The sequence below is a fragment of the Podarcis bocagei genome (genome assembly GCF_964188305.1).
Source record: "Podarcis bocagei genome assembly, chromosome: 13".
Classification (NCBI taxonomy): domain Eukaryota; kingdom Metazoa; phylum Chordata; class Lepidosauria; order Squamata; family Lacertidae; genus Podarcis; species Podarcis bocagei.
In genome coordinates, this window is record NC_138138.1 from 24,745,348 (window position 1) to 24,770,629 (window position 25,282).

Sequence of the window (25,282 nt, forward strand, 5' to 3'; positions counted from 1 at the left end):
TTTTCCTTGTTTTTCTGGACATAGATGAAATTAACAAGATACCCTCCCTTCTCTAGCCTTCAGAACCCCCAGGGAAACTGTCAAGGTTTATTGGTTTTACCCAGGCTTCTCTAATCACTGTGCAGAGATAGGGAGAAGCACTGTCGATTTCTTTTTTTATATATAAAATTTTTATTGGTTTTTCACATTTTATAAAGACATAACACACAGAGAAAAGACAAAGACAAAAAACATGCATAATTTCAAGAATCTTACTTTCTTAACCTTGTTCCTTGACTTCCCCCACCCCCCTTCATGCATCCCCATTTCCATAATTCTGTCAGCAAGTTATTATTTCCCTCTTTACCATCTTAATATGACATCTTTTATAAAAAAATTGGTTCTTTCCTAAGTTGGACTCAAATTCCCTTCCATCGATTTCCCAGTTTGTATTAGATAAAGATCATGTTAACTAAATCCAAAAGTCATGAGTGTTTTTAAAGTTCTGTTTTCCCCCTCCCTCCCATCCCCAGTTTCCGTCCCTTCCCAAATACACGTCCATAGTAACAGTTCTTAGCCTGGATTCCTCACATCCGAGGCTTTCAAATCTCTTTCAGTCCCTCTCCGCCGGTCTTGTTGGTAATCCTTTATGTTGGTCATCAAATCTCTAAGGAGTTCTGTCCCAATCAAATCAAATTTTCTTCCCACAAGAGTACTTAAAAACAATTGCTGCAAAGATTCCACGAACCCTTCATCTTCAAAGTGGAGGCCCCAGTTATATTTCTTCTTTATTTTAAATTCCTGTATTCCAAGTACTCCAGGGACCTCCTCCTCCATCTTTCGCATCTTTCGCAGATTTGTAATCCATATGATCCAAAAGTCTTCTTGCTTATACTCCACCAATGTAGCCTTCTGGTTGGTGTTTTCCATCTGTACTTCCTCCTCTTCTTGAAGCACTGTCGATTTCACCAGCACTTGTTAATCACTGCACACCAGTGCTGATGTACACATGGTGAAAATGATAAGGCTTTCCCCCCCACTCCCGCCACTGCTGCCTTAGTGCAAGACTGGAGAATCCTGATGAAATGGATGCCAGTGTCATGGGTCAGTTTGCCTACTGTGGTGAATAGTGGGGAGTGTTGTCAGTTTCACTCTTTCAGAACAAAATAGTGGTGGAGGGGAGAAGAGGGATTACGCACAGTCATCAACAGCACCAGCAAACATTCCTTTATTATCCCAGGTGAGGCAGTCGTGCAACTGTAAGATCACCCCTAAAATTATTTTGCAGCAGTTGTAGTGGAAGTCTTTCCAGCACATGGGGCACCATGGGAATGCCACAGTTTGGGATGAACAAACGAGCTCCCAATACCAGAGAAAATTGCTAGTATGAAAAACCCTATGTCACAATTCTCTTCCTCTGCCTATTTGAAATCTGTAAAGGATTTAACTATTAGAAGACGGACAGTGAAATCCTGAACACACTTAACTGGGTGGGGAGTAAACTCCATAGAAGTCCAGTGGGACCTATTTCTCAGTAAACATTATTTGAACTTATTTCTGAATAAATATTCTTTGGCTTGCACTGTAAATGGCTGGTGAAAAGAAAAAAAGAGGGCATCCTGCAAAAATTGCCCTAACCTTATCTGAGAGGTCTGTAACCAGGGTTTAATTTTCATCTCTAGATAAAGTTTTTCAGGCTTGTGAAGGGAATACTTAAGGCTTCTGCTCTTGTATCCACTGCTGCAGATAAACCATTTTCCAGCTGTTCTCCATACTTCAATCAGTTGTTGCCACTCCTGCTATACAGCAACACTGTGTAGAAAGAAACATACTGTACAATTCACCTATACTATTGTATATCTTATCCTCTCTAGCAAATACGATGTGGTCAGATCATACAGCTAGAACAAACTTGAAACCTGTTTTCAGTGCCAGAAGAAAAACACAAGAACTTGTAATATTTAGAAGAGCATATGCAGAGTGCCTTAATAAAAGCATCTCTTCTCCCCACCCCCATCGCACCCCAACTCTCTAATCTGGGATTGAAGCAAAGGATTTCCAAGTAAGAGGATATGGTTTATTAGCCCAACTTGAACCCTAGCATCTCACTTTGGAGAAATTAACACTTGCCTAGAACGGTAGCAGAATCTGTTTCAGTGCCATTTGCAACTGGATTTGCGGGGGCGGGGACGGCGGGGAAAGAGATAGCTCACCCTTGTCAAGTCATGTTTTATGTGACCAAAAGCTCAGAGTTCCACACAGTTATTAGTTATGCAAAACTGAGAGGCACTGGTTTGTTTTTAGCCCTGCTGCCTTGATCAGTTGCAACTGTACTGGCTGTCAGTCAGTCAGACGGTCATTCCATCCAATTTCCTAGTATAGTGGTACCTCGGGTTACAAACACCTCGGGTTACAAACACTTCGGGTTACAGACTCCGCTAACCCAGAAGTAGTACCTCAGGTTAAGAACTTTACCTCAGGATGAGAAGAGAAATCGTGCGGTGGCGGTGCGGCAGCAGCAGGAGGCCCCATTGGCTAAAGTGGTACCTCAGTTTAAGAATGGTTTCAGGTTAAGAACGGACCTCCAGAGCGAATTAAGTTCGTAACCAGAGGTATCACTGTATATGTACTAGGCCTTTAATGCAGCTTAAAGGTAGGTTGGCTTCGATGCCGAAGGCAGCTGCTGCCAAGGAAAATGGTGGAAACAGGAAAAGAGAAAGAGAGGCAGGAGAGAGATCAGCACAAGGTAAATGGTGGTAATGGAACAGAGTATGAGCCAAAAAGGCAGTGGGGAGAGGAAACCAGGATGATTGGCAGGTGATTTGGAGAGCAGCTGACACCAGGCAGGCTATGGAAGAGAAAGGTTCTATATTTGCACAGACTCAGAAAAGAAGAAGGGGGAGGGAGAAGCAAGATCATTTCTTTCTGTTAATCTATATAGTACTGGCAATCATGCTCCAATAAACAGATGATCAAGGAAACTGTTGGCAAGGTGCAGTAAAGGTACCTGTCCTGGGATCTATAATGAAGCTAGGCAAACTGCAGGCCTACAGAATAAAATAAAAGAAATTGGGGAAGTAGCCAACCACATATCCTTCCTTACGTCCCCCACAAAAGCCTGGAAAATCCTTTTTCCTAGAGGATAAATTATAGCCACAAATTATGTGTACCCTCCCAGGAGCCAAAGCTAGTGTGCATGAAACCTAGAAACAGACTTGGTTAGAGAGGGACAGCTTCCCCAGTACAGCTGAAACAGCTGCAGATTGTTAGAGGAGGGAAGAGGAGAGATCTAGATAGAGTCTGACACTTAACCCTGAACAGGTCATCAGCACCTTGCCTTTAAGCAGGTCTAATCGCCGCTAATTGAACAAATATTGATAATAACTTTGCCTGCCTTCCATTATCTTAGGCTTCATCCACACAGGAGTTTGATATAGATTCTGAGCTGGATTTTTCCCCCAAGGCATTGTTCACATGGCATTCTCTGTATCTAGTGGGCAGCCTGCAGTTTTTCAACAGTAAACTCTGTTTTTTCCCCAATCCAGGGAAAATCTGGAAAAGGGAAGTAAATCCAACTGTGGACACATTGGAGCACATTGTGTTGGCAGGCTCTGGTGCCATCTACCACGATACCTATCTAAAAGCAACAGGATTGGAGAGGATTTTCAGTGGGAGAATAGGAAGAGAAAGAGTTTGTGCTGTTTTTTTCTGCCTCAAACTCAGTCCTGCTGGTTGCTTTGCATAACAAAAGGTGCCCCCCACCCCAGTAATCAACAATCTGCATGTAGGGCATAGCTTCTGCTTGTCACTTCAGCTGTCACACAACTTGAAAATTCCATCATCTCCACCCCTGCTTTTGTTTAGAATTATAGAATTGCAGAGTTTGAGAACCTTACGCAAATTAGCCTGCTGGTTGCTTATGCAGACTCATGCTTAAAGACAAGCCTTTGCCATCCCAGGGCGCTCCAGATGTTTTGGACTATAATTTCCATCAACTCCAGCCAGTGGGCTACAACTTCTAAGTGTTGGGAGTTGTAGTCCAAAACATCTGGAGGGTGCCAGGTTGGGGAAAGGTTGTTGTGGAGAAAGTTTTGGCCCTCCAGGTGTTGTTGGACTCTACACCCATCAGCCCTAGCCAGCATGGTCAATGCCAGGGGATGATGGGAGTGCAGTCCAGGAACATCAGGGGATGTATACCTGTATACCTGAAGGAGCGTCTCCACCCCCATCGCTCAGCCTGGACACTGAGATCCAGCGCTGAGGGCCTTCTAGCGGTTCCCTCATTGCGAGAAGTAAGGCTACAGGGAACCAGACAGAGAGCCTTCTTGGTAGTGGCGCCCACCCTGTGGAACACCCTCCCTTCAGATGTGAAGGAAATAAGTAGCTATCCTATCTTTAAAAGACATCTGAAGGCAGCCCTGTTCAGGGAAGTTTTTAATATTTAACGCTGTATTGTTTTTAATACTTGATTCGGAGCTGCCCAGAGTGGCTGGGGAAACTCAGCCAGATGGGCAGGGTATAACTAATTAATAATAATAATAATAATAATAATAATAATAATAATAATAATAATAATTATTATTATTATTATTATTATGGCGGGCTCAAAGGTTTCCCTTCCTTGCTGTAGAGAGGGGTGTTTATATAGCTGGAATGGGTTAACTGGTGGCCCTGTAAATGATGCTGGTCTACATCCCTTATCATGCCTGACTCATTAGCCATGCTGAGAGGGGCTGATGGAACTTGGGAGTCCAGCAACACTCTGGAGGGCTGTAGGTTCCTCATGCTCACAAGAACATAGAAATCACCTTCCTGGGATCAGATCATGGTCCGTCTAGTCCTGTACTCTCTTTCCAGCAGCCAAACGTTTCTAGGAAGCATGGAGGTGGCACTTGTTGCTTTGCGTCCAATATAATTAACTGACATACATGGCTGGGAAAAGGGAAGGATAGCGTGTGGATTTATTTCTGTCTGCCAGAGAAGGGGAGATTAGGACCGGTCATTGGGGGGAGAATTCCTCCCAACTTCCATCCTGGAGGACGCAACCTTCAGATATGGCGGTGGGCGCTCTGTTCTGTTCCTCCCAAGTTTGGATAAAGGTAAAGGGACCCCTGACCATTAGGTCCAGTCGCGGATGACTCTGGGCTTGCAGTGCTCATCTCGCTTTATTGGCCGAGGGAGCCGGCGTACAGCTTCCGGGTCATGTGGCCAGCATGATTAGGCTGCTTCTGGCGAACCAGAGCAGCGCACGGAAACGCCATTTACCTTCCTGCCAGAGCGGTACCTATTTATCTACTTGCATTTTGACCTGCTTTTGAACTGCTAGGTTGGCAGGAGCAGGGACCGAGCAACGGGAGCTCACCCTGTCACGGGGATTTGAACCGCCGACCTTCTGATCGGTAAGCCCTAGGCTCTGTTGTTTAGGATAGTTCAGATCATTAGCAGGGATCCACGGCCTTGTTTTAAAGTCGTGTAGTTTCAAATTTGTTGGTATCTTCGTCACATAGGCTTTTCCTGCAAGTATTTGTTTTTGCTGTTTCCAATGAATGTGTTTTACATGTGAAAAGAACAAGCCCATTTTGAAACACAGAATTCTGCCCTGAATTTATATGCCCAATTTTATTTTGTATCTCAACATTTCATGGGAGCTGTTATAGTACAAACACACAAATGAACGGAAAATGCCAAAATTGGGGGAAACTAAATCAATATCTCACTTGGCTGAGCAAATAATGTACGTATTTAAAATTTGCCTCTCCAATGCCTTTGTGCCATTTGGCAGTACCTGGCAATATAATAATTAGCTGGACCAGCTTCTATCAGTGTGAAAATACGGGAGCTTTCAAGTGAGTGCTTTAATCTGGAAAAGCTGTAAGAAGAAAGAGTTTTGTCTGTAACCTGAAAGAACCAACAGAAATAGGTCCATTTTTTTTGAAAAAGGTTGGTAAAAGAAGTTCTGTTTCTCTCTTCGCTTCAGTTTTTCTCCTATATCAGTCCTGCAGCATCAGACTAAACTAAAATAGTTAAAAAGTTTAAAGTTTCAGTAATGTGGTTTTCCTCCTTGTATGCTGAGCACACACCCCAGGAAGATATTTTTATACCCCACCCTAGTTTGACAGAGCTGGTAAACCTCAGTTAAACCAGAGTGTGAGCAGTACAACAGTAGCTGAGGACTCAAGCAATTGCACACACACATATATATATACGCGGGTGGCACTGTGGGTTAAACCACAGAGCCTAGAACTTGCTGATCAGAAGGTCGGTGGTTCGAATCCCTGCGACGGGGTGAGCTCCCGTTGCTTGGTCCCAGCTCCTGCCCACCTAGCAGTTCGAAAGCACGTCAAAGTGCAAGTAGATAAATAGGGACCGCTCTGGTGGGAAGGTAAACGGCGTTTCCGTGTGCTGCTCTGGTTCGCCAGAAGCGGCTTAGTCTTGCTGGCCACATGACCCGGAAGCTGTCTGCGGACAAACGCTGGCTCCCTCGGCCTACAGAGCGAGATGAGCGCGCAACCCCAGAGTTGGTCACGACTGGACCTGATGGTCAGGGGTCCCTTTACCTTTACCTTTATATATATATACTTCACACACACACACTCTTCACATAGAACATTATATCAAGGGAAAGAGATTGAACCTGACCTTTTCTCTACTTTGGTCTGTCCAAATGAGAGTATGTGCAGGAAGCTTTTGTGGGTTCTTTGCCTGGAGGAGAATTTAATGACCATATGAGCAATCTGAAATATTACTGCCAAACACACATTCCCTACCTAAGCAAAAACTAAGCAAAGATCACACTCTTGCATTCTTTAACTCTCCCCCCCAACCTTTTCACCTGAAGCATTATAATGCCAGAAGTGTTATTAAGATGTGCTTGCGGATAAACCCTGTGAAAGAGATTAGCCTGAGGCAAAATGCATTTATTCCAAATACAGTATTTCTAAAGTGCCCTTCATTGAAAACAATCCCAAGGCTGAGTGCAACTAGAATAAAATACTGAACTTTATAGCCTTAAATACAGCAAAACCCAAGCTACCAAAATATCAGTAAGGATAAAAACACAGTAAATATCAGCAACATTCGGTACTTTGAACTGAAGTGCATCCTTGCTGCCAGTTGCTTAATTTGCAAAGGAAGTGCCCTCCAAATTGGAAGCCAAGTTGTGTTCCTTCAATGCTACCTTGTTCTTTACATGGTTAGAGACACACTTCTTCAGAATTACTCCACGTTTCAGGGCTCAGCTCGCCTCTTTGTCTGGCTCGGAAACCTTCCACTCTGTTTCCAGAAGCATGGGAGGTGGGTGCACGTTTTAATTGTGTTAAGGTAAAGACACTTTCCACCTGCTCAGTAGTATCTGGTCTAGCCTATTTTGTATGTCTAAAGGGGGGAAAGTTTCCTTAAACGTGCGGTGCAAGTTTTCTGTCCTTGGTCTGCAAACCGATTCTAAACACAGGCAGCATGTGTGAGTGAAGGAGGGGAGGGAAAAATATTGCACATGCCCAGAGACACTATCATTCATCTCATTCCCGCGGGCATTCCAGGGCAACGTTCTAACGCCGAATCCCGGCTGAAACCATGCACATGCTCAGAGGTGCTCTCGTCTCTTATGATTCGTTCACATTCCGAGGCTGAGGCTCGGTAAGAAGCGAAGGCAGAGCTTTACCCTTGGCCCGTGTGCTTCATTGCTCAGAATAAAGAAGGTATCCTTCCAGGCGGGGCAGACAAGACTTTATCGCTCCCCCTCCCCCCCCCCCGTTTTGCTCTCACTGCAGTGCCCAGGCCGGGGGTGGGCGGTGAGGGTTGAAATCTAGGGAGGATCTTGTGGGCAAGGCCCTTTCTGGCATCTGAAGGGATCCTATTTCACTCGCCCTGACGTTGGAGATCTACAAGTTAGTATGTGCAACGTGGGCACCGCCTTCCCTTGCTTGCAAGGCGAGAGTTTCCCCCCTCCCCATTCCTTTCCTCCTCCTTCTCCTCCCTTTCTTTTCTTTTTTTTCAACACCCCCCCCCTCCTTTCCACTCTTCCCCGCTCCTCCTCATTAACTATCGGGCTTTTCCTGTGCCTGCCGAAATGCCACCCCCGCCCCCCACCTCCAGCTGCTCGAAACTCCCAGCGCAGGCTTGGAAAGAGAGACTTTCTTCCTGTTGGTGAACTTTGGGCAATGAAATGAACTTGGCAACCCCAAGGCGATTGACAAACCCAGGCATTCCCAGAGGAAAGGAGTCTGGAGAGTCGGGAAGGTAGGGGTGGCCTTTTATTTCGAAGGGATCTATCATAAGGTCAGCGCCCCCACCCTTCTCCTCCAGTCCGACTTTAATCCCCTCGCCAGTGACAGTGGGGTTTCTAACACTCTGGACGGCAAGGCAGACATTAGCAAAAGTGGGCAGGCATTTAAAAGTTGTGTCAGTGTGCGTGTGGGGGCTGGGGAAGAGGGAGATCTGAGGAAAAGGTGGGTGGGTATTAAGAGTCAGAGGGGAGAAGGTGTGGGGGAATCAGTTGGCATAAGAGAATGACTGAGGGTATTTTGAGTTAAGAGTCAAGACACGGCCATTGACATCCCAGGGTCAGTGTGTGCAGGACTGCTTTTGTGTCCCAACAAGGAAGATAATGCAAACTCAGGGTTTCTCAACTGGCTTCTATTATTATTAATTATTATTATTATTAAATGCTCGTTTTGCATGCTCTTTGGGTATTTTGTACAGAATTGTAAAATTGCCCCAGAGGTAGTATGTGGGACGGGAAGAGAGGTGTGGGGCAAGCGCCGAGCAATGCAGATTTATGCACAGTTTTGCAAAAGAAGCTTTAAAAAACAACAACAACCCATATCCCCACTATGATGTCACATCAGCCTGAAAGATCTATATTTACACACAACAGTTATTGTGTTCTTCAGAAATATCCACCACCATTTTTTTTTACTCTGTGAAAGGTCAACCCTTCAGGTGTTACATTTCTTCTTATGGCAACCAATATGCGGTAAAGTGAATCTTCTGAACTGGATTTGTTCAGATGACTCGAAACCCAGAATGCTGTGTCGTCTTTATGGGGGTGGGGGATATCTTAAGGTTTTTTTGTTTTTTGTTTTTAAGGCAAACAAAGTAAAAGCTAAAGTGAAAACTGAGACTTTTTTTTTAAAAAAAGCACAATTTATAAAACTGGAAATCAACACACGAATTGCAAATAAGCCAAGTAAGCCTTAAATTATTGATTTATATTACTATTGCAAAATTGATTTAATGCTGCAAAACTGTACACACTTTAATGGAAGCTCTATTGAACTCGGTGAGACTTTTTTTCTGAGCTAACATGCATAATAGCATTGGGCTGCATATATGTCAGCTGGAAATACTGAAACCAGATTTGTTAATCTCTCTTATACACTTCTAATCTAAAGTTTGCTCGTTTTAATTTTTTCACAGATTGATTTTTTTAAAAGTAATATTTTTCTCTGTTCTTTTATGCAAAATTTCTTGGTTTGAGGAGTTGATCTGGCATTTCTTTGTTCACGTGAAACTGCTGTTCCTGTACCTGCTTATAGAAAAGGAACTGACAATGGAATCCTGTGTATGTCTTTTAAGAAGCAAATCCTGCTGAATTCAGTTAGACTTATTCCTAGGTAAATGTATATAAGATGTACCCCAAAGCTTCTATTTTAAGGAAATCACTAAATTTTAAGGAAATTTCTGGGCCCAAAAAAGTACAGTACTGTGACTTACCGGTATATAAATAATAAGTGAATGTGTATGCAAAGGTAAAGGACGCCTGGCAGTTAAGTCCAGTGGTGAACAACTCTGGGGTTGCGGCGCTCATCTCGCTTTACTGGCCGAGGGAGCCAATGTTTGTCCGCAGACAGTTTTTCCGGGTCATGTGGCCAGCATGACTAAGCCGCTTCTGGTGAAACCAGAGCAGCGCATGGAAACTCCGTTTACCTTCCCGTTTACCTTCCCGTTTACCTATTTATCTACCTGCACTTTGACGTGCTTTTGAACTGCTAGGTTGGCAAGAGCTGGGACTGAGCAGCAGGAGCTCACCCCGAACCGCTGACCTTCCCATCGGCAAACCCTAGGCTCAGTGGTTTAGACCACAGCGCCTACATACATGTGTATAATTTAACACTTTTATATACCACTCTATGATTGGACTTTAAATAATAAGTAAAACAATGCATTCAATCTAAGGCATACTAGTGACATGGGGGCTGCATATAAACAAGAGGGGCACTCCAGGGACAAATGAATTTGGAATCAGGTGAAGAGGCCAGGGCAGACTAGCCCCCCGCTTTTTTACCTAACAGATTTCAAGCTCAAAGTAAATTAATTCAATAAATATAGAGCAGGCAGGTAGAAAGCCAGCTGAGGTGTGCGGGGTATGCAGAGTATTGTACTGAATCTTACATGTATGACTATCTTGCAACTGGGTAGAACTCATGAATGTTTTCTCCATGCAATATGCTCTTGGTCCTTGGGGAAAACGTTTGTTCCTCAATGGTGATGAAATGTAGAAGTTGAGAGAGGCAGGGGTTGGTGTATGAAGCCTTTGGGAACATGGCAGTGGTAGCCAGGGAATGGATGTCGGATAATTCCCTCAGATATGGAAATGGGAGCAAAAATTTGCCAGTGTGCATGTTCGTCGGAGGTCAGGAACGGAAATAACACAAGTGAATATGAGTGGTATTCACTTTGATTGTATTTTAGGTCTGTAAATGTTATATAAGTAATCAACATTATTTTCTGCATAGTTTTTTTACTTTTCCGTTCCATTTAAATTGATTACAGCCATATTGAATAATGAGACAAATAACATAGGTTTCCGTGGAAACTGAATTGTAGCAGAATGGAAACACTGCTGTTTGCGATGAACACAAAATAGGAGTAAGGCTCTCTGGGAAGGAAGGAATCACTCTGAGGAAGAGACATTCGATCTCCTAGAAGGGACCAATTTCCTAGGGGATAATGGTGAAAAATGTGAAATCTGTGTTGGAGATCATTATGAAGGGGACTGAAAATAAAACTGCTAATATCATAATGCCAGTATACAAATCTATGGTGTGACTGCACTTCAAATACTGTATTCAGTTCTGATTGCTTCACCTCCAGAAGGATATTGTAGACCTGGTAAAGGTTCAGAAAGCGGCAACCTAAATCATCATAGGACTGGAACAACTCCCTTATGAGAAATGGCCACAACATCTGGGACTTTTTAGTTAAGAAAAAAGGCGAGTAAGTGAGGATATAACAGAGGTGTATAAAAGTATGCAAGGTGTGGAGATAGTAGAGAGGGAGACGTTTTTCTCCCTCTCTCGTAATACTAGAACCTGGAGTCTACCAAAGCTAAATGAGGGAAGATTCAGAATGGACAAAAGGAAGTACAGTCGTACCTTGGTTTTCTTGAACATTTTGGCTCCCAAACGTTGCAAACCTGGAAGTGAGTTTCCAAACTATTTTTGGAAGCTGAACGTCTGACGTGGTTTGCGTGACTTCCAGTTGCTGCAGGAGCTTCCTGCAGCCAATCAGAAGCCACACTTTGGTTTCCGAACGTTTTGGAAGTCGAACGGACTTCGGGAACGGGTTCCGTTCGACTTCCAAGGTACGACTGTACTGCTTTACATAGTGCATAGTTAAACTATGGCATTTGCTACCACAAGATGTAAATATGGCCACCAACTTGAATGGTGTAGACCAGTGGTTCCCAATTTTGAGTCCTGGGACCCCTGGAGATCCACGGAACACACCCAGTTAGTCTACCGCCTCCCCCTTGCCTCCCCCCTCCCAACTATTTTTTGTTTGTTTGTTATTTTTTGCATAGCAATATCACAGATTTTAGCGCTGTGTGATTTTTCAATATATTGGCCCAAATCAGTTTTGAAATCACACTGCGACAATGATTTTGACCTGGCAATATTCAGCAATATATTGCTCCTTGTGCGAGGGAGAGCAGGGCAGCTGATTTCAAGGCACTGCCGATATCCCGCGATGATCTCGGCTGATAACGTGGCTGCTCTGAGCTGCCTTACCATGATACTACCTTCCCCTGGTGCTGAGGTGGAGCAGCTTTTCTCAGTAGGAAAGCAGCAGCAGCAGCCACAGCAGACAGTGCATCTTCACTGGCTGCCACTGCTGGCTGCCCCCTTGACTGTGGCTTGATGTACCCCAATCCCCTCCCACTCAAACCATGCAGTGGAGGTGACTCTGCTTCCTCTCCTTCCCCCACCCATCTGATCTCCACAGCTGCCCCTTCCCTCATCCCCACACCTGATCTGCAGGCACCCGACCCACACGATCTCCTTGACTGCTACTTCCCTCATCACCACGCCTGATCTGCAATTTCAGACATTGTGATATATCAGAATAATGTGATGCTTAGCTGCTGATATATCACGATGTTGAAAACCAGATAACGCTCAGACCTAGTCTGTTTTTTTAGTACAGTATACCTAAAATCCTTTGCTTGTTAGGAGCTACCCCACATTTTGTTCCATAAATAAATAAATAAATAAATAAATGCAGAGGTAACTACCATAGAGTTTTCAAAACTTTCAAAAGTAGGGGGTCCGTGGCTTGGGTTTTGAAAAATAAGGGGCCCTGGGTATTTAGCTAATTGGGAACCACTGGCGTAGACAAGTTCATAAAGGATAATGGCTACCTGCGCTATTAGAGGCAGTATGTCTCTGAATACTGGTTTCCAAATGCATCTAGTTGGCCGCTGCAAGAACAAGATGCTGGACTACATGGGCATTTGGTATTATCCCACAGGGCTCCTCTTATGAGACCAGTGCTTTGAATTATACCTGGAAACAAATTGGAATTCAGTGAGGATGTTTTCAGCCCTGGAGAAATGTGATCCAACTGGTGATTCATTGATTTGCATAATTTATTCTGCTTACCATGAGCGCAAAGAGGGGAAAGAGCTGCCTGACCATTGGAATTCTTCTCAGGCCTCTGCCTGGCTTTTGGTCACAGAGATTTTGCCAGGCGTTAGCCACACACTTTGTCAAGGCTGTCCCTGGAGCCACAAGCAGGGCTGAGTGTACTCCACTCTGAAGGGGGGGGGACCTGCTGTCAGGAAATTCAGATTCTGTGCCAAGAAAAGTTGACTTTTGCAACATGTATAAATCATGCAAATGGAGGTCATTTTCATGGTTTGCTTTTGCTAGAAACAGGAGGGGTGAGGTCATTGATGCACCAGTCTCCACTCTTGCAAATCTTTTTCAGCTATCTCTGGTTGCAAATATTTCCTCAGCGATTACCCGCATATTTCCGTGTATATCTTAAAATCCATAAAGACCTAGACAGCTGCATTTTAAAAATGAAACTTGAGATTCTCAGGAAACTGAATTTCTGTACCCACTACGCAACCTGCATTTCTCTTCTGTGATCTTCCAGAATTGCAGCATACAAAAAGTCCTGATCAAGAGCTAGAAGTTTGCTTTACAAAAGAAAAGGTGTTCTTCACAACACATGTGGGTTTTGTTTGTAGCACAGGTGGGCAAACTATGGCCCCAACCTCATTTTATGCAGCCCCCAATGCCTCTTGTAGCTGTCCCATTCCTCTTTAACTGCGCAGGCCTACATTTCCAAGTATGGGTTTGAATCATCCCCGCAAAACAGTGACACTCTGAAGGCAACCTAAATTTAGCAACGATTGCTTTATGTCCTTCTATCATAGATTGCAATTAGGAGACACACCTAATTCCAGTGCGAAGCTTGATTGCTTGTTTATTTAGCGATTATCGAATTTTATACCTCATTTTTAAAATAAAATACTATAGTCAAGGTGGGTTATAATCGGTTTAATACAGTATTGGAGTTCAGACACAGCATGCTAGTTTATCAAGGCAAAGAACAGCAGAAGCGCCACAGGTTTATGACACAGGTGCTAACACCTGCAGAAACAATGTGGGTTGGGTAACAGATGCCTTGTAAGACTACTTAGCAGGGTAAGAAGAAAAGCAGGATGTACACAGCAAGCGGACTAATACCCAGTCTTCTGATGTGGGATTAGATGCCATCCTACCTCTTTTCCGGCAGACGTGCCTAACTATCCCACTTCCTTCCATTCTTTTCCAACTCCTTTTTCTCTCCCAGTTCAGCCACTGAAGCAATTTACTCATCTAGCTCAGTAATATCGGAGTGGCAGCATCTGTCCAGGGCTTCAGGTACAGGACTTTCCCATCATCTCCTTCTACCTGATCTTTTTTTAACTGGAGAGGCCAGGGTGCAAACTTACATGCAAATGATGTGCTCTATCACTCAGATACATTTTCTTTCTCTCAATCTACATAAAAGTTGTGAATGAATCAGGTCTGTTATAGGAACCTGGACCTCTGACATGTGATAGTTGTCCTTTAGCCATGGCTATCCCCGTTAAGCCACAAGAGATTAATAATAATAATAATAATAATAATAATAATAATAATAATAATAATAATAATTTATTTATACACTGCCCATCTGGCTGGGTTTCAACTCTGGGCGGCTTCCAACAAAATATTAAAATACAGTAGTCTGTCAAACATTAAAAGCTTCCCTAAACAGGGCTGCCTTCAGATGTCTTCTGAAAGATGTGGCTGGAACTAAATGTCACACACATTAAGGGGGGGGGACCCACAACCTCTTCCTGAACCCCGAGACAGCAGGAGCTTGCAAATTTATGCAATGCGCCCCATGAATGCAAACTAAGTCTTTGAAATGTTAGGGAGAAGCTGCCCTTGTACAGAATCATATGGACAAGTGGTTCTTCCAGGGGACCTGGCATGTTCTATAACTAATGAAAACGACACTGCAGAAAGAGGGGTTTTGATATTGGGCACAGATTTTGTAATGCTGTTTTATTCATTTCAAGAAATGAAATCAAGTTTCTAGTCCCTGAAGCAGGAAAAAGAAGCATGAATAACAGTTACTAAGCAGGGTTCCCAGTGATTCACTGGATGGTGTTTGAGGACCTCCCTAAGCCTCCCAAGAAATGTATAAACCATAACAAAAATTAAACAAATATTTTCAAAACCATTTAATTAGCTGTTTTCAGGATGTATTGGCCAGCTTTTCTGGGCAGTGAAAAATCTCGAATAACCTTTTCTTGGGATTTAGTGATTTCTTTATTTTTTAAGGAGAGGCAAAATTCAGGTGTCCTCTGATGAAGCTGATGCAGGAGAAGGAATTCCCGGTGAATAGCTGGAGGGCCTTGTATGGTGTATATGCATGTGTGTATATGTATAATCTTAATCTGAACCTGATATGGATTTTTGTCATGGATCTGCATGCCAGATGTTGTCTGCACCTGGAGGAGCGGTTACTCCAGGCAGATGTTTTTGGTGACGAGCCAGAGTTGCTGTGGATGGTGGGGAAAGAAACGGCTTCTGAGATATACACTCTAGACTGTCATCCTTGCTTGATGCCTTCTCCTTACAGCTTCCTTTCTCACTTGCTGCTGGAAGGGTGGAAAACATTGTCTTTTGATCTTCCTTTTGCAGAGTCGGAAGGACAAGGAAAGGCCTAAACAGAAGCACAAGAAGCATTCGGAATCACCCACAAGTCTCACACTGTCCTCCACTCCCATTGTCACTGAAAAGGTAATGAAAACCCCATGTGAGGTGTTTGCAATGGAGCACCAATATTTGTTGGTTGTTTGTTTGTTTTGGCAAGTGCTGTGATATTTGGTATCGGTGTCTAATATTCAGCCTCTTGAAAAAGCGTAGAAGTTGTTTTCATTTTTCAGATTGCAGAATTCAGTTTTTCTGGGTGTACAAACAAGATTAAACTGTCCTATGATCTTTGGGTGAAGGGTGGTATATAAATTTTATTATTATTAATAATAATAATAATAATAATAATAATAATAATAATAATAATAGTTTACCCGAATACAGGACCTGTGTTTTATACACAGCCCTCCCTTGAGAGTGAAAAAAATAGATCAAGCAAGAGAAGAAAGAAAGATAGATAGATGTACAAGTCCTTCCTTGCTGCACCTACTCCAATTTGTTTCAGGTCCTAATTGCACACATTCCCCCAATGCTCTTCCCTTCACTTTCCTACCACAAGCAAGCTCTGAGCCCTGAGAAGCTCATATTGCAGCTGTCTGCTGCTGATGACATAATCGCTAAGCTAAACCCTTGAGTGATTTCAGAAGCATGTCACAGCTCGTTCCTGAAGAACATGTTTCACTTCAGGCCTTCCGTAGCATTAATAATCTAATCGCAGAGCTTTGCTTTGCTCTCTCTCTGTCTATCAAGCCTGATTGTAAACCAGGTGAAATGACTGGGCTACATTTTCTAGGGCCAAATCTCACATTATTTAATCTGCATCAGGGTTAGCCCATTAGGCTAAGTAGGGAAGTGAAAGCCTGCTGGAGGAATTCCATTTCCAGCTCTGTTTTCCAAGCCTCTGGCAGCAGATTTTCTATGGAAAAATCAATCTCTTGGCTTGAATTTCAGGCAGTTCTGTTTGTACTATGATTGCTTCAATGTTGCCAATTGCTTGGTTCAATAAAAAGTCCCATATGTGTTCACACATAGGTTTTTGTTCACATGCGTAATGCATAATAATTGGACTTTGAGGCTGGAGATGGGCAGTGTTTTTTTTAAAGAGCTGAAAGTGGTCCAAGAGAGAGGAATCTGTTTCTGTAGTCATTGCACACATACTTCTTTTGTCCCACTGTTACCTCTGGCCAAACAGGTTTTGCAGGGTTTTGAAACAATACAAACTCCTGCAAGACCTGTTAACCGGAGCTAAAAACGGGATGCGTGTATTTGCTGCTGAAGCAGTTATCCCTCTTTCAAACCACTTGATCTAGTTCCATCCTTAAGATAAACATTTTTACTCACTTTGTACCAGATTGCACTGGGCACGGTAGGCTGTTTGAAAGCGTGCATATTTTAAGTCATGTATTGAGATGATGTTGCTGGATTTTGTGAGATTGTAGGATGTGGTTTGATGTTCAGATACCACAAAAATGCAGCTGGTATGAAACAAAGTGATTAGCTGTGCAATCTGAACTCCCTCAGGAAGAAGGGTAGGATATAAATTTAATAATAATAATCTTATGTATGTCTACTCATGCATTATTGGAGGGGATTATTGGGTTGTCTTTAAATTTTTTTATTATTGTGTATTTTGTGTTTTCTATATTGTGATTTTATGTTGTGAACTGCCCTGAGATCTACATGTATAAAGTGGTATGGAAATTTAATAAAATAGTGGCAGGAAGTGCCAGCTGGTTACCCACTCTGAACCTTGCCAGCTCTTGGACCTATGCTCCTTATAATGTAGCTTAGGGGCTCAATGTTTGGGGGCACCAGCGGGCTAGGAAATCGGCTTCCTCCCTTGAAGACCATAGGAACAAAATAATGCATAAATCTGCAGCAGGACCCTGAAGTATGGTTCTCATTAGTTTGCAGCGGGCCTCATCCATACAGGTGCAGGGTGTGGAGCATATAAGTGGGACCCTTAGTAGAGCTTGCTTTCACTTCTTGAAAACATCATTTGTTTAACCATCAGAAACCCCTCTGCTAATGAGTAATTCCTGGGGAAACTGTCGTCTGCCCTGCAATCCTATCCTGCTTAATTAAACTAGATTGTTTTAATTGGATCTAGCCTAGCCTGAATGTGGATTTATATTCTTGTGGGATTAGTTTAGTTCAACTGTTGTTCTCCAAAGGTTTGTCCAGAAGGGGCCTGGTCACCCCCTTTCGCCTCTTCACTTGGAAACGCTGTCTATTTCATGTGAATGAAATTAAACATGTGTGGAGATGCTTAACAGAGATTGTGAGCAGCCACATGGATTGGATGAGGAGCTCAATGTGTGTAAGCCCCCACCACCATATTGTTAATGTTGATCAGATAGACTAAGTGCTTGGTGACATCTTCATATTGCAGGTAAATATCAGTCATGGATAATCTGTGGAAAAAAATATTTAGTGGAGGCATGTAAATAGAGTTTCTAATGTCATTTTGTGATTAGAACCAGAACCAATGGGGCCAACTGCAGAGTTTTGTAATGTGTGAACACTGGGGGCAAGAGATTAGAAACCACATGGTATACCATGGGTTGCCAATGTGGTGCCCTCTAGATGTTGCGGACGACCAGGGACGTGGGTGACGCTGTGGTCTAAAACACTGAGCCTCTTGGGCTTGCCAATTGGAAGGTCAGTGGTTCAAAACCCTGTGACGGAGTGAGCTCCCGTTGCTCAGTCCCAGCTCCTGCCAACCTAGCAGTTCAAAAGCATGCAAGTACAAGTAGATAAATAGGTCCCGCTCTGGCGGGAAGGTAAACAGCATTTCTGTGCGCTCTGGTTTCCATCAGGTGTCCTGTTGCGCCAGAAGTGGTTTATTCATGCTGGCCACATGACCCGGAAAGCTGTCTGTGGACAAACACCGGCTTCTTTGGCCTGAAAGTGAGATGAGCGCCGTAACCCCATAGTCTCCTTTGACTGGACTTAACTGTCATGGGGTCCTTTACCTTTACCTTTGTGGATGACCTCATCCTAACATCTCTGATAATTGGCCATCCTGGCTGTGGGACGTATCAGTGGTCAGAGCCAATATTTCTGCACTCTCAACCCTTTCCTAAATTCAAAGCATATTCCTTGTTCAGAAATACTAACCAGCTAATCACAAACTGAATTTTAACAGCAGAACAAGAACTCATTTATGTTATGTGTCTCATAGCATCCAGTGTCAATGACTTCCATTAGTGAAATGCACACTTTCAGTCTTAACCTGCCTTCCTGGGAATATTCTTGATGAAGAAAGAGAGTTAATAATCCCCCCCCCATGTGTCCCTCTGCTGCTTGTAAGCCTCCAAAGTGTCCGTCCCTTAGACATTGTGGAGCACAGAATGGGCTGAGAATCTTCACATGGCACTTTTCCCACTCTGCCACCTGCGTGGCTCCAAGAATCCTGGAAGGAGTTAAAATTGGCCATTAAGAAAATTATGTAGCTGTGTAAGACAACCTGTTAGGAGGCCCAGAGCTGGAACTGCAAACAGCAGGATATCTCTCCAGGTCAGGACAAGGGTGAGGCCACAGAGATATGTGGGAGACCCAGGGGGAGGGTGGCAGGGCGGGGCTGGGGGGCTGTTTGAGACAGGTCAGGATTACACAGCATTAGTGAAATTTCTCTTTGGGGCCTGTCAAGGGTTCAAAATGAGCACATCTAGGGTAAAGCAGCATAGTGCATGTAAGACAATACATCTCAAATCCAAAGATCTGAGGATAGTTTAAAATAAGTGTGTGGTGATTGTGTGAGCGCTTGTTCAAACGCACAAACTATGCTTTTAATTTAGCGTATGTTCCTGTCTATAAGATGCCCCCTATTTTGGGGAACTCCAATTTAAGAAAATGGGGGGGGGGATACTATCTGTGTATAAGACGAGCCCCAATTTTGAACCTTATTTTAGAGTAAAAAAACACAGTCTTATACACGAAAAAGTATGGTAGTTTAGGAGTTGTGGTGTTTCTCCTGTGCCATCCATGTACATGGCACACAATAACATGGGGAAATATGACAAGATACCTGCCCCAAGAAGCTTACAATCTACATTTTAACAACGGGGGTAAAGCACTAGAGGCGGGGGAGGGTGGAGATAAAGCTGTTTGGGGGCGACCGTGAATAAGCAGGAATATGCTTACAACATGCTTAGACTCCCTTTCAATTCAGGATGAGGACTAAATGATTTATTTTTGCTACTAATAAGCAGTAATGAGTGCAATATAATAATGAATCAGCGTTGTTGTTGTTCTTTTACATTTCTGCCCCCCGCCCCCCCACCATATCCAGGTTAGACATAACATTGTTAGCAAATTAAAGTCCAGAAACATGAAAAATAGAGGTGGAAACAATTGTTCGAATGTTTACTCATATGTTACAATGTCCTGTTTGGAGATATTAGCTGGATTGCTTAGAGGGAGGGGAAGATAACAGACTGTGTTTAGGGAACAGGCACACTTTCATCATTGGGGAGAGCTGCCCCCCCTCCACCTGCAGTTTTTTTAAACCTCAGAATTGCTTATTGCACTATCACTGCTTTATGGAGACATTCATGCCTTTCTGGCATCGAACGCAAACCACATCTTGGATCTCTTTGCATGCTTGGAAATTTAAGGAGCAAGGACTCCAGTGTTTAATAGGCCTGGAAACAAAGGCTCAATAATGAATGTGCACATACAGAGGTAAGCAGCTCACCCACTTGCTCAACCACAGCTCTTATTTTACAGCTGTTGCTATATCCACATGATGCGCACTGAGTATCCCTTGGGATACATTCATGTGCAGGTAACATGTGGCCAAAGCCACCCGTGAATTCAGCTGCAGCTTCCCACCAAGAAATTGTCAGACTGCAGGTGGCACATTTCCTCCCCTAACCCGGCGATATAGGAATTGAAACATTTGCTTCCAAGTAGCTGCATCCACACACGACCTGATGAGCCCTTGGTGAGGGGAGTTGTCGTCCTATGAAGCATACTTTGAACTTCTGAATTAGCAGGCCGCACTTTCAAATACAGTGGTACCTTGGTTTAAGAACATCTTAGTTTATGAACAGCTTGGATTAAGAACTCTGCAAACCCGGAAGTAGGTGTTTTGGTTTGTGAACTTTGCCTTGGAAGCAGAACATGTTTCGCTTCCTGTTGAGTGTGTTCCATTTGTAAATTGAGTCCCCCGCTGCTATGGGAAAGCACGCCTTGGTTTAAGAACGCTTTGGTTTAGGAATAGACTTCTGGAACCGATTAAGTTCGTAAACCAAGGTACCCCTGTACAGTTTGAGGAGTCTCAGTTTAACATCAGGTTCATGAACATCTCTGGAGAGTGGGGCTGCAATAGCTGTGGGTGTTTACAGTTTGGGGAAGAGGAAGAATGGCTTTGGGAGTGAGAAGGTGGTTGGGGGGGTTTCTTGGGTACGGCAGCTTCTGTGCCCTCTGTCCCCATCATGGATGAGGTGAGACTTGCAAACTGAGAACACACTTAGGTTGCGTCCAGTCTTCCTGAGAACTCTGTCCAAAGTGGGCATGATACTGTTTTAGGGTAGTGGGTCCTGTGCAGGTCTTGAATCCCCAGCAAATGCCCAATTTTACCAACTAGGCGGCAGCAGCAGGGCTAGGAAAGAGTGGCAGCCCTTTGGGCAAATTTGCAGCCTTCACTCAGCCAGCAGTGATACCTCTGGTGGGGCAATAGGGGCAGAGTGCTACTGAGATCTCTGCCTTAAGATCATAACAGTGGCAAGGGTTGCCATATTTTGAAATGGGCAGAAGAAAAATGCAGGGCAAAGGCAAAACCACTTGGACCTGTGTCTAGAAAAGCACAGGTCGTGCGGAAAACTGCTCAGACCCATGCTTTCTAGGCACAGGACAAGTGGAAATTGCCCACAGATAGGGCAATAAAAGATAAGGAAGCAGCCAGAGCTCCAGTCCTGTAACTGAGGGCTCAAAGACAGCAAAACGACCCAGTTACCTGAATAAATTAAATAATACTTAAGCTGCTTTGGTGTCTGGGTGGTGTCCTTACCAGGAGAAAAATAATCTGGATTAATCCTAATTACCGTATTTTTTGCACCATAACACTCACTTTTTTCCTCCTAGAAAGTAAGGGGAAATGTCTGTGCGTGTTATGGAGGGAATGCCTACGGGTGGCATGCCTACGGATTTTCCTCCTCTAAAAGCTACGTGCGTGTTATGGTCGGGTGCGTGTTATAGAGCCAAAAATACAGTACATTGGTGGAACATGGACATCATAGTGGGAGCAGACACAAATGCCCTCTCCCCCCTGCATCCCCACCCTCCGCTTGTCCCTCAGCAGCTGGTATTCAGTGGAGTGGCTGAAGTTTAGCCATTATGACTAATAGCCATTGACAGACCTGTCCACCGTGAATTTTGTCCAGTCCCCTTTGATCTAAGCCCACGGCTATCAGCACGTTTGTGGCAAGTTTCATACATCAGATAGGCACTCATGCAGAAATTTACCAAACACAACAGAGAGACCCAGTGTTCCCCAGGCAGCAACAATTTATATATTGGTTTAACACTGTAGTCTCTAGACAGTGTACAAGCAGGTTACAAAAGACACAGCAGATATGAAATTATTAGGACTCTTGTAGGTCAAATATTTGATACATACTACTGAGCTGATAGCTGAGCTCCTCCTGCTTTCTCCCGAGCATTGAGGTTCTGTGTAATACCCCGGAGACTCTTGGCTCTGTTGCTGTCTTCCTGGAGATATTCATATCTGCTCAAGTCACAGCCTATCCTTTTGTAGAATCTAGAAGAGTATTACCAGGAACTTGAGAGTGAAAGCCCACCTCTCCTGAGGCACGGGAGTCCCATTGCCCACTGCTAAATGCCACTCAGGCTATTAAGACGTGGCAGAGATTGAGGAGCTTCACCTATTTCCTGGACCAGTGAGGCAGTAGCAACAACAAGAGAATATCCTCCATCCCAATGAAGAAAGGCCCAGCTGGGTAGTGGACTTCACTACTCAGCCCAAAGCAGGTGTTCCCACTGGCGCTCCATCAGCTTCCTATGGTTATGTACCGGTTGGGCATATACGATGCAACTATGCCTACATACATGGACTGTTCCCATTATCTCTTGTAAATAAGACGATAGTTCAAGGACAAACAGCAGAGGTGTTAACTGGATTAAATTTTCATATGTACCATTCAGGGATGTGTCCAAGACGAAATCCTACTGGCTCACTGTATCCATAAGGACAAAGAGCCCTTTTGTACATGGGCTGCTAAGTAAGAAATAGGCATATAAGTCCACCTTATGAATTGTATTTCCGTGGCACATGCTGTAGTGATAAGCCGGGTTGGCCCAATTTCCTTCTGTTTTGTGCCCTGGCCCAAGAAGTAGAGTGGGGTGGATGGAATAAGTTCTACTACGGGCACAAAACAAACTGGGAATCCACCTGTCCAAGATTTTAACTATCCAGTGAGTTGATACAACTTCCCAGAATGCCAAGACTGTCCAGATCACAATGATGCCCTTCAGATTCCATGGGAAAGCTGCAAGTTTTCAGATATGTACAGACAAGGTCTTGTTCTGATTTGAGAATGGAATCATAGATTCATAGAGTTGGAACGAACTCAAAGATGTCCACATTCACGATGGTGTCAGTGTTTAGCAAGTATTTGGGGGTGGGGAGTCCTGTGAATCTTCTGTGCTGGGCGCATTGATAATACCATTAAAATGCAAATTCAGTATTTTGTTTCAGAGTTTATCCTGTGTGACAGGATACCTGGCCTACCGCTGGAATGAAATGTCAGCAGATTGGGAGAGTTGTGGGCTACTGCCAGCAATTCACTGCGAACTTAGTTGCCTTGTTGGCTAACCTTTTGACTGATTTGGTCACGGGGGAAACAAACCATGTGGACAGATACTTTATGGACTTCCGTTTGCAACACATCCCTGCTGTGCTGTGTGCAACAAGCTTCAATAAACTGTCCATTGTTCACACTGATGCCTCTAAGTTGTTGTGCCTGAACAACAGATCCCTCCCATACTATCCCTGATATGCAAACTCTCCCATCACGAGTGAATGAAAATAATTTAAACTCCACAGGGTGAGAGCATGCTCTGGTTTAGAATTGGGCTCCTCTCAGGTGAGAGAGGAGAAAATTAGATAGTCCATTGCGTGTGAGGCATGACTCCATTAATGCTTCAGAGATGGGTAGAATCTCTTGCCTGTGTATGCTTGGCAGTGATCCTTTTTGGGTCGTAACATTGAGTGTAAGTGGTTTTGTGTCCGAGTGGTTGGTATGATTGCAATGGTTGCGAGTGAGGTTGACTGAGTGCTTGGGTGAATAAACGTGTTGCATTATGCTGCTTTGCAATGCTCTCTGGTTTTGTTTATAGTGATAACTGTTTCTATATGTGGATGTTGTTTGTGCATTTGTTCTGTTACTATATAAATAATTTGAGATTGTTTTTATTGTACTTATTGTGTTTATATATTTTCAAATGCCTTTTTTTCATTCAGTATTGTGAACTGCTTCGAGGTCTTTTACTAGTAAGCAGTCTGTAAAGGCAAACCATCATGGTCACTGAGAGAGAGGCTGTGGCAACAACCAACATTACTTAGGGGAAGGTGTCTTCATTACACATAAACAACCCCTCCCCCTCCCTCACACAGTGGTACCTTTCCCTCTAGGGCTTCCCTCCCACTTCCTTTAAGGTGGTTCATCAGGCCAGGCACCGCCATGATACATGGGATTCCCCCCCCCCCACGATGAATCATTGCCCTGATATCTCTGATCTCTAAGGAGTTACCTCCCAGCCATTAATACCTGGACAACAAATTCTTATTGAGTTCATTGTCTTACTTTTTTTTTCTCAGTCCCTGCAAGGAATTATGGGGTCACCATTTCTGGAATGGAGTGTTTTGATGAGGGTGTTCAGGAAAGATTGTCGCTGCTGCTTCTTCTTCGTGGTTTTCTCCCCTTTTCTCTCCCTCCCTCCCTCTCTCACCCTCCCATGTGTTCTCTTGGCTTATACTAGTGCAATTAGACTCTCTCTTTCATCACCCATGGAGTCGCCTGGTTCACGGAGCTGTCTGGAGCTGACATGCTAAGAAGATTATTCTCAAGGTCTCAGTGAAACTTAAAACCTGGCTGCTTAGCTTGAGTTGTAGACAATTAACCCTCTGTTTCCTTTAAATAATAAAAAAAAGAGGGAGAGGGAAGCCCCATCAGACTTTTATTGCATGTAGACAATGAGGGAGAAGGAAAAGAGTCTCATCAGAGATGAGGCAGCCTGATCCATTTTTGGGAAATTACCCCTCTCCACAAACACATCCATGTAAATAAACATGGGGAATGGTCCATCAGGCAGTTCTGCACAAGTCCCATTGAAATTGTCATAGAATCATAGAATTGGATGGGACCCCAAGGTTCATCTAGTTCAACCCCCTGCAATGCAGAAAGAGCTGTGCAAGAGTGCAATAGTTCATTTCACTGCAGCTTAACAATAACAACAACAATTTGTTATTTCTACCCCGTCCATCTGGCTGGGTTTCCCCAGCCACTCTGGGCGGTTCCCAACAGAATATTAAAAACATGATAAAACATCAAACATTAAAAACTTCCCTGAATGGGGCTGCCTTAAGATGTCTTCTAAAAGTCAGAGAGTTGATTATTTCCTTGACATCTGATGGGAGGGCGTTCCACAGGGCGGGCACCACTACCAAGAAGGCCCTCTGCCTGGTTCCCTGCTTGGCAGGGGGTTGGACTCGATGACCCTTGTGGTCTATTCCAATTCTATGATTCTATGATTCTATGAACCTCACTTCTCGCAGTGAGGGAACCGCCAGAAGGCCC

The 25,282-nt window shown here is 43.9% G+C and overlaps 1 protein-coding gene across 6 annotated transcripts in view; it reads left to right on the forward strand.

Moving 5' to 3' along the window:
• MLLT6 (MLLT6, PHD finger containing) overlaps positions 1-25,282 on the forward strand; it is a 99,635-nt gene that overhangs the window by 41,012 nt on the left and 33,341 nt on the right. For all 6 annotated transcript variants that reach the window (XM_081166158.1, XM_081166156.1, XM_081166159.1 and 3 more), the window contains exon 8: positions 15,447-15,545. In XM_081166158.1, the coding sequence (XP_081022284.1) occupies positions 15,447-15,545 (99 nt within the window). The remainder of the gene's footprint in view (positions 1-15,446; positions 15,546-25,282) is intronic.